Consider the following 10,919-nt stretch of genomic DNA (forward strand, 5'->3'; position numbering starts at 1 on the left):
CACACACACACACACACACACACACACACACACACACACAAACATAACATCACCTGTTCTCGTCTGAGACCTCCTCCGTTGACTTGGAAGTTTCTGTAAAATAACATTATGAAAAATAAATGAACAGTGCTCTCAGGTCTGTATTTTTTTCTGTGATTCAGTGTTGGTCATTGATCAAAACTGCTGTCAAATTTGATAGAGTGCATAGTTACCTTGTTTTACTTCCTCTTTTTTCGTCACATCCTAAAGAACAGTACAGAGACAGTGAAGAGATGCTTAAACTGTGAAAGGTGACTCAATGTACATGCATGAACACAAACTCACTGGTGCTGCAGTGGAAGCATTGGTCTGGTCCTCCTCTGCCAGCTTCCCAGGAGATGCTGGAGGCTGGGGAACAACCTTTATCACCCAGCTAAACATGCTGTCAAATACAGATCAACACAGCAGGTGTCAAAGTCAAATAAGGATGTTTAAGATATTGAAAAAGAACCGTCCAAAAAGCAGTGTTGGGGAGTACAAAAGCCTCAATATACATTTTCAAATAGCATGACAGTAGTTTGCCTGTTTCTGTCACTGAATAAAAAACAAAACAAGGTATGAATGTGTTGCATTTGAATTTGCTTACAGCACCTGTCTTAATTTGAAACCAATCAAACTGTTTCTCGCTCTTGGTCACAGGGGTTTTGCACCAGCAGGATCATGGTTGTTTGTGTCGGCTTGTGTCACTGTTAATCACCGGTAAATGCATCTGACCCTAATCTCTCCTAGCTTGAACACCTGTGGAAACAGACCAGGCCAGCTTTACCTGTCTGCCCACACTGCTCCACTTTACACCTGAGCAGAGAAAGATGGACGCATGGAGAGCACTTTGTTTTGCGGTGGTCTTACTGGTGGGCTCTGTTAACTCTCTATTCCAGGTCAGACACTGCGCTGTACAACATTAGACATGCGATCTGCTTTGAATGCATTCAAACCAAGACTATACACTCCCACAACTGCAGATTTTCACGTTATTCACTTAAAACTCCTCCAATCCTGTTTGGTCCAATGATCAGATTCTGTTTTAGCAGCAATCCATGTGCAGCACAGCCAACAGAAACACAACTTCACATATACACCGAGCCAAACGAAGAACAGTTGCATGATTATGAGTGAAATGCAGGATGCAGAAGAGGCTCGGAGCAGATGGTGAAAACACTGAGCCATGGAGGAGATTCATGGACTGGTGATTTGCTGCTAGTCAAACCAGCTGTCAGGAGGTTCATACGGGTTGACATGAGGAAATGAGCTGTGACCCACTTCAACTCAAGCATTCTCTAAAAACTGAGTTACATTTCTGGACATTCATGGCATGGAAATTCAGTTAAATATTCTGGTAAATATGATAATAATATCATATGTAAAATGTAAATATTAATATTTTGGTAAATATTATTATATTAAACATGATTAAATATCATCATACAATTTATTTTATTTTATTTCCAATGAATAGAAAATGCTTTACAATCAAGGTTCCATTTTTTTAACATTAGTTATTTGTTAACATGAACTAACAATTAAATACTTCTAAAAAATACTTCTAAGGCTTTTAATTAATGTAAATTTCAACATTTTCTAATATATTATTAAAACCAAAAGTTGTTATTTATGTGTCTGAACTAACATGAACTTACAATGAACTAACTGTGGATTCACAAATATTGTAAAAAAAAAAAAAACAGGTTAAAAAAAAAGAATACTGTATTGCTCATTGTTAGTTAACGTTAGTTAAGGCATTAACTAATGTTAACCAATGGGAATGTTAAGCGTTACCAAAATAATTAGTCTTTCTTTACCTTTCATTTTTTAAAAACTGGTCTGGTTGTTATGACCCACACAAATACTCTAAAAAAGATTGGTGTAGAAATAAATTTCACTCATAAAGTGCTTGTAAATTTCACAATTAATTACAAAGAAACGGCAAGTAACGCATTGAATTAAACATGACATTTTCTTGTAAAACGTACTCCAATAATCTTTTATTTATAACTTAAATATATTAAATGTATTTATAACTTTTAATTTTTAAAGTGTAGTATCTGATAAATAAGCACTTGTTACTAATTTGCAAACATAAATAATGTTAGTTTTAAAGAATAAATGATAAAATGACTTGCCATACCTCGCCTGCATCAGCATCGCTGAGCATTTAGGGAACCTTAATGGGTTGCCAATCTCATATATTGGGAAGACTTTTTTTGGATGCAAAACACACCATCCGAAGCATCCTGATCAACCATTAATGCATGGCGTATGAGGTTTTCAAAAAAATCTTCGATAAAAAGACCTTCCTTACAGCGCATCATCATAGAAACAGAATCATCGCGAATCATGCACAATCGCACTTAACGCTGCATGCTTAAATATACTGAGTATGAATAAAAAGGTACACAACACAATGCACTTACATTTGATTAGGCGGTCGGTAGGGTTTAAACCCACGATGTCTGTGCTGGACATTCTCATGGGTTGTTGTAGATAACGGGGAAAGTGCGCCGACTCCTAACGGGCGAGCGTGCGGTCTTCGGTGCTGCGGGATGCGCGGGCTGCAGAAGCCGCATCACTTGGTGCGTCTCTCCTCCGTCCACCGTCGGTCAGGGGGAAGATGTGTCGCAGCTGATCCGGGGAAACAGTTATGCTGGAGATGCTGGACTCTGCCTGGTGCCGTGTGGGGGCGGATGGGTAGACAGATAGATAGATAGATGGATGGATGGAGTAGCAGGAGGGGGGCTGGGAGACTTCTGATCGGTTCAGGGTATCCTCAGCGCGTTGCAGCACCACCCCGACATGGCGAAGACAGGAACTCCCACTCTCTGGCTTGCAGGGACTGCCTCATACTGCCATCACGCGGAGGCTGATTCGGGGTTTCCCTGCGCACGAGATGAGAGAGCGCGAGCGCACCCAGGCCTTGTTGCTGCTTTATTGACGTCAGTCTTTTTAATGCTTCATGGCGTAGAAAGTCAGAAGGCGACGTAGGATTCGGACTGTATTATGAATGTTGCAAAAACAACCAGCTTATGTTATCTTTGTTCTTTTCTATCTATCTATCTATCTATCTATCTATCTATCTATCTATCTATCTATCTATCTATCTATCTATCTATCTGTCAAATCAAATATTGTACAATTACCATTTTGGAATGCTGCTTCATTAACATAAGTACAAAACAATTCATGGTTTCCATTGTTTTTGGGCACTGCACCCATGGTAATACCATGGACTTTTGAACATGTACCATGGTAATACAATGTTATTTTTTGAAATAACATAGAGTAGCATGTAAATAATGTATGATATATGAGTCATTCAATAGCAAGTTATCAAAGTATCACTTTACCATGCTACTACAACAACACAGTGCGTTTTAAATATACCACCTGGTCCATTTTGATATGTTATGCTTTCATCACTCTAGTTTGCACTATTTTGTTGTCATGTATTAATAATCAGCAATATTTTTTTGTGTTGTATCATTAACAATTTCCTTTAAACCCAGTGTGTCAGTACTGTTCTGTTCTATTCCTCCATTATGCCTAAAGGCCTGCTTTTTTCAGAGAATGTGATTGTCTGAATGGGGTAGATAGAGGGCATAAACCTGTGCAACGGGATAAAGATATCACAATGAAACAAGGTATTTTAGGAATATAGGCCGATCGTTTGATCTTTTTAGATTTGTGTAATCAGGATTATGTGAGGATCAGACAAAAGCAGCCTAAAATATTTGTTATTAATTGTTTGGACAATCAAATATTAGAAATGAGAACAAAAACAGGCAAGGCAATAAATAATTACAATGCATCAGATTAAGTCAAATCAGATAGATAGATAGATGATTTAAGGAAAAATATGCATGCTTGAATTTGAGCTATAGAGGTCATGCAGGAATAAACATAAAAACATACCTGTAAAGTGCATACAGATTAATGTGGCATGGTTAAAATAATTAAGTTCAAATGATAAAAATGTATGTACAGCAGTGGTTCTTATTTACGCACACATGCCCTCATCTATGAACGATAATCTCGTATTTTGCCGCGATAAACCATTATCAAATATCAAATATCCCTCCGCACTGGTGAAACTTCCTCTGAACGAGGGTATATGTGTTATTGCCATTCATGTTAGAATGGAATAAACTGTTTTGCTCATATGAATATGAGTCGCATGAACACCACTTACAGTAAACATCTCGACATATCATACTTATATCCTCCTTATTCTCTCCATTCTATTACTGAGCTGGCCATCAAGCTCGTTTGTCGGCTCTGAAATGGAAGCGATCAAATACAGGCTTTCATTTGGGCTCTATAAGCGTTGAAGTCGCGGAGCGCGATCCGCCATCTTGGCACCGCTATTGCATCAGTTTCGTGATTCACTACCGCACTATCTAGCAACTGGCGTCGGCGCGCAATCTGTCCCCGGCGACTGCGTCCATTGGCGGAAGGATCTGATTAGAGCAGCGCAGTGTGAGTGATGCGGTAGCTGCTCGCTGCCGCTGCTGCAGGAGGAAGGACCGAACCGCTACCAGCACCACCTTTCAGTTTCGCCTTCAAATTACACCAACCGGCTCCGTCACACACAGAACACCGACGGGCTCTGTTAACTCTCTATTCCAGGTCAGACACTGCGCTGTACAACATTAGACATGCGATCTGCTTTGAATGCATTCAAACCAAGACTATACACTCCCACAACTGCAGATTTTCACGTTATTCACTTAAAACTCCTCCAATCCTGTTTGGTCCAATGATCAGATTCTGTTTTAGCAGCAATCCATGTGCAGCACAGCCAACAGAAACACAACTTCACATATACACCGAGCCAAACGAAGAACAGTTGCATGATTATGAGTGAAATGCAGGATGCAGAAGAGGCTCGGAGCAGATGGTGAAAACACTGAGCCATGGAGGAGATTCATGGACTGGTGATTTGCTGCTAGTCAAACCAGCTGTCAGGAGGTTCATACGGGTTGACATGAGGAAATGAGCTGTGACCCACTTCAACTCAAGCATTCTCTAAAAACTGAGTTACATTTCTGGACATTCATGGCATGGAAATTCAGTTAAATATTCTGGTAAATATGATAATAATATCATATGTAAAATGTAAATATTAATATTTTGGTAAATATTATTATATTAAACATGATTAAATATCATCATACAATTTATTTTATTTTATTTCCAATGAATAGAAAATGCTTTACAATCAAGTTATTTAGTAGTTATTTGTTAACATGAACTAACAATTAAATACTTCTAAAAAATACTTCTAAGGCTTTTAATTAATGTAAATTTCAACATTTTCTAATATATTATTAAAACCAAAAGTTGTTATTTATGTGTCTGAACTAACATGAACTTACAATGAACTAACTGTGGATTCACAAATATTGTAAAAAAAAAAAAAACAGGTTAAAAAAAAAGAATACTGTATTGCTCATTGTTAGTTAACGTTAGTTGAGGCATTAACTAATGTTAACCAATGGGAATGTTAAGCGTTACCAAAATAATTAGTCTTTCTTTACCTTTCATTTTTTAAAAACTGGTCTGGTTGTTATGACCCACACAAATACTCTAAAAAAGATTGGTGTAGAAATAAATTTCACTCATAAAGTGCTTGTAAATTTCACAATTAATTACAAAGAAACGGCAAGTAACGCATTGAATTAAACATGACATTTTCTTGTAAAACGTACTCCAATAATCTTTTATTTATACATTTAAAAAAATTTTTTTTACAGTGTAGCGAAAAATCAAACATAAAACAGTAAACAAAATACCATACTAATAAAAAAAACAAAAAAACACTCACAATGTGTGCCTATCAAATGGACATTGCTATGAATATTTCAGAGTCTTGCATGTTAAATGTTGGCAGACTCAGTATTTACCTGCAGTGTTCAGCAGAAGACGGTCATCCCAGAGAGAGGCTGAGGCTGAAGGACGGCCAGGTGGGAAGTGGAGGGATTATCCATGAGAAAGCACAGCTAACGGGATTAGGCTTTCTCTGGGACGGATGCAGAGGGAGGACCTGGACTTGGACTTTATTAGCTTCACACAATCCTTCTTGGAGCTCAGCCCGTATAGAGCCACAGAGGGGTACGTCCAGGACAGAGAAACCCCTCAAATAGTAGCCAGTGTAGTGCAAATATAAATTGTGCTTTATAGTTTGATGTGGGCTGGTTTGGTTGTCTCATTTAAGATTTACTTCAATGCATTATTATTGTTATTAACGTTTTCAAACCTGCACAATGCGAGTAAATCACTTGCATATGCAACCACATTTCACATCAGGCAACTAAATATTGTCTGTCTTTAGCCATTGGCTAGTAAATTGTTATATTTCACTTGCTAGTGATAGATTAGTAGTAGCAGAAGTCCTATTTCATATATTGTAAAACATAAATGACCAATCATGTCTAAAGTACCGTATTCTCTAAGTACTGATTTGAGTTTCAAATTATTAAAGTTATCATGCTTTCAAATTGTATCACATAGGAATGTAACTTCTTAATTTATAATCTCTATAAGTATCTTCTTAAAATATAATATAAAAGGTATATAATATATAATAATATTTGTGGGCGTCAAAAGCCTGTCATATAAACTATAAAAATTTGTTAGATTTATTTGCCAGTGTGTGACTGTAGAGGGTTGATTTTCTATAAAATATAACTGGAGATTAACTGTAAAACAGTCAATTTTTTTAAAAAAATTGCATTTGATTGCAATTACCATTAATTTGGATTAAAGTAGTGTTAAAAAACTGAAAGTGAAAGTGAAAAAAAAAGACAAAAATTTGTGTAGGATTTACTGAGACAGTTCTCACTCAGATTGTAAGTCATTTCACAAATAATAATAAAAAATAGCAATAATGTACTTTAAAGGGGTCATATGATGCGATTTCAAGTTTTCTTTTCTCTTGGGGCATAGAGGACCTACAATAATGTACAGTATTTGAAAAATTATGTTTTTTGAACATTAAAGCATGTCAACATATTCTGTTACACCAAATACACAAAATAATGATCTTTAAAATAGCATCATATGACCCCCTTAAAAAATATTTTTACAGTGTTCCATTTTTCATGAAGTACCATTTCATCCTGGGATACAGTATTATATATATATAAAAAAATTTTTTATTTGTAATTTTCCTCATGTGCTTACTTGTATATATAAACTAAACTGTTCAATGTCACATTTTATTTCTAATGCATATATATATATATCTTACAGGTTTCAGATCATTTCACTTATAAGTTAAGTTCAGGGATAATTTTTTAGCTTAATTCTGTTATTGTAGTGTCATTGATATGCTATTATATATTTTTTTTGTTAATATTTTGAATTAAATTAAATTTTTATATGGTTTTCATTTTAAATTTAGTTAAAAATTTAGTAATTTTGTTGCATGTTTTTGTCATTTTTTTTAATTATTAGTTATTTTAGTACTTAAGCTTAAACTAAATCAAATTGAGAAATGTTGCTTTGGCAGCTAGCTGAAATACAAACCCAATTCCAAAAAAGTTGGGACACTATACAAATTGTGAGTAAAAAAAGGAATGGAATAATTTACAAATCTCATAAACTTATATTTTATTCACAATAGAATTGTGAGAAAGTGAGACATTTTGAAATGTCATGCCAAATATTAGCTCATTTTAGTGTCCCAACTTTTTTGGAATCGGGTTTGTATAATACGTTTACATTTTTCATTTCAGTTAATTTATTTTAAGTAATGTAGATGTTTTTCATTAGTTTAGTTAATTACAATAACCATGCCTGTACTTAATTTCTTCTTGCCTAAAGGACAACCTGTCTCATTTCACCCCTCTGAGATTCATTTCATTGGTGCAGTTATGGTTTAATGTGCTTGAAAGGTTTAAAGCTGCAGGTGAGTTTGTGAGCATGATTCAGTGAGATATTATTGCTCCAGGAAGACATCCTATGGTCATAAGACAAACATACTAATATCCTAATTTATCAGGTCTTTGGGGGCCCCTCAAAATAAACAATACATTATAAACAAGCTCTGATATTAAGAACGATTCCAGTGTGTTTTCCGCTGCCCTTCAGGTGCGGTGACTCTCTCAGTCTGTTGCCATCACCTCCCAATTTGCCATCTGGCACATATTCATCAGTGAGATAAGATGCCGTCTCTCTGCTCATTTTTACAAATTCTCAAAGCCTGAGATGAGTCACTTTCACCTCTGCTCACAACCCTCTCGAGTCTGCTTCATCCCTCCTTCCCATATGTCAACCACCCAGCCACTTATTACAGCCGCCACATCACATCCCTGAGAGGAGGAAACTTCACACAACGTCTGGATACTGTGGAGCTGATTATCTGTCCATCGTTTCAGACAACCAAAACCTAAACAAGAATTTTGGAAAATCGACTTTAATGATTCACTGGAAAAGACAATATAGTTAAAGGAATAGTTCACCCCAAAATGAAAACTTGCTGAACATTGGTTCCTCTGCAGCGAATGGGTGCCGTCAGAATGAGAGTCCAAACAGCTGATAAAAATATCACAATAATCCACAAGTAATCCACACCACTCCAGTCCATCAGTCAATGTCTTTTAATTTTGTTTTTAATTTCTCCAAAACTGTACCCATGAAGAAACAAACTCATCTACATCTTGGGTGGCCTGAGAAAATGTTTTTTTTTTTTTTTAAAGTAAATTTTCATTTTTGTGTGAACTATCCCTTGTAACAGACAGATGTGTAGCATTTTATATCGCATATTTATATTTTGGTGTATTTAGTAACAGCATTTTGAGAAAACTACTTTTGTGTCCCATGGCAAACAAAATATTGTGATGTGACGTGTGGCCAAGTATGGTGTCCCACACTCGGGATTTGTGCTCTGCATTTAACCCATCCAAGTGTACACACAGCAGTGAGCAGTGAACAAACACTCACACACACACACACACACACACACACGCACACGCACACGCACACCAACACGCACACGGACACACGCACACACGCACACACACACACACACACACACAGGTTTGTTTTTGTCCTCATTTGTCACAAAAACGCGCGCACACACACACACACACACACACACACGAGTTGGAACCAAAAGTCAGAACCGAATGAAATGTAATAATTTCAAATTAAGTAAATGGGCCAACTGCATTTAACAAATGCAATTGAAAACAATGTCAATGTTCATAAATACAAGAGTATCAACTGATTAACTCCATGATACCAGTATTCCAAAATAAGGATTCAGAAACATGTAGAGTACAAAAGTTGCTCATTAAATAATTTGTTTTAAATGTTTTATTGTCTATACATAAATATATGTGTGGTAGAACCAGACTTTACTTTAAAATACATAAACTTAAGTAAACGGCAAACAATGACATAGAGAATAAATACCTGAGACTGTAATCTTTATTTATTTTTTGGTGAACCTAGTGACACTTGAGCTTTAAGGCATGACATGATGTTTTGATGCCAAATGTAGCCATACAGGTGTGTGACAGTACAACAAGCACAGGTGTGTGTGATTGGCAGGCTAAACCGTAGCGTCTTTATGGCCTGAGGGATTACGTGTTAGTTTGGCTAGCAGGACAAACCACATTGAAATTCAGTGTCAGCAAAACAGAGGATGGATCATCCCAGTGTGCTGACAGCTCTGACACAGTGTTCTCAATATTCTCTGCCATCTCTTGGTCTCTGTGTGCTTCAGAAACCTCAGAGGATTCACAGCACAGCACTTTTTTAACAGTAAAGCTAACATAACTAATTTAAACGAACAGTTTTTAAGCTGTCAGCTTACAGGGATAGTTCACCCAGAAATGAAAATTGTGTCATCATTACTCACCCTCATGTCATGTCGGTTAAACAAAATGGAAAAAGAGTAGCTTGGACATTTTGTTTTGTGTTCCAATGAAATAAAAAATGTAATTTGGGTTAGGAACAACATGGACTAAATTGACATTTGTTTTTGAAAAATGCAGATATTTGTTTTCCTCATGTGAGGCTCGTATAAGACTTTCTTCCACTCCTCTACAAATAAACACATGCACAATCTCCTTAAGTGATCAGAGGCTGTAATCCAAACAGATTTGAGTCTGTGAGAAGGGGAAACGATATGCCACACATGTGAGATGGGTCCCTTAAAACAGTAACAGGAAGACAATGCAGCTGAATTTATCAGCCAGTGAACGGGAAAAATGAGGAGAGTGTTGGGTAATCAGGAAGCAGCAGGAGAGCCGCTGTCAGAAGAGTCCATTCAAAAATGATCATGCCAACAATATGTGTTATTCCCTCTGATAGCTTCACACAGATTTGAAGGGTAAAAGTTCAACAAGTTGTTTAAGAGTGTACCAGTAAACACACGTTCAGTGTGTAAGTAATGCTGCAAACCTTGTGAAAATACTTTTTTGTACATATTGTATCGTCATTTACTCACCCTGATGTCATATAAATAAATGAATGTGAGTATCATATTTCATATTTCATCATATCAGGTTTTTATAGCTCATATAGTATGAGAATATGCATATAGTGGAACTTGAAGAGGAAAAACCACGAAATGATATGCAATTTAGTGCAGATGCTATTTATATAGCCAAAAAGTGATACAATTCTGAAAGTTTGTAACGTAATAGAAATATCAGTTATATATCCCAATAATATGGTTTAATAAATTTAAGAAAGCTGTATTTTTATATTTAAATGCTTAGTTTTAGGATCAAAGCTCTGTAGTTTTATTGTTGGCAAAACATAAAATGTAATGCAAAGGAAAGATTAACAAATAAACGTTCCTCAAAAGCCAGATGGATCATATTTGATACATTTTTAACATCATTTTTCTAAAGATGATGTATGAGATAAGTGGT

At 36.2% G+C, this 10,919-nt stretch overlaps 1 protein-coding gene across 1 annotated transcript in view; it reads right to left on the bottom strand.

Moving 5' to 3' along the window:
- cngb1a (cyclic nucleotide gated channel subunit beta 1a) overlaps nucleotides 1-6,066 on the bottom strand; it is a 41,255-nt gene extending 35,189 nt beyond the window's left edge. The window contains exons 1-4 of the mRNA XM_016294515.1: nucleotides 5,937-6,066; nucleotides 325-421; nucleotides 213-243; nucleotides 54-93 (exon numbers count right to left, since the gene is read on the bottom strand). Coding sequence (XP_016150001.1) covers nucleotides 54-93; nucleotides 213-243; nucleotides 325-420 — 167 coding nt within the window. The 5' untranslated portion in view covers nucleotide 421; nucleotides 5,937-6,066. The remainder of the gene's footprint in view (nucleotides 1-53; nucleotides 94-212; nucleotides 244-324; nucleotides 422-5,936) is intronic.
- Between the last annotated feature and the right edge of the window lie 4,853 nt (nucleotides 6,067-10,919).

This window comes from Sinocyclocheilus grahami, unplaced genomic scaffold (genome assembly GCF_001515645.1).
Source record: "Sinocyclocheilus grahami isolate Dianchi unplaced genomic scaffold, SAMN03320097.WGS_v1.1 scaffold319.1, whole genome shotgun sequence".
Taxonomy (NCBI): domain Eukaryota; kingdom Metazoa; phylum Chordata; class Actinopteri; order Cypriniformes; family Cyprinidae; genus Sinocyclocheilus; species Sinocyclocheilus grahami.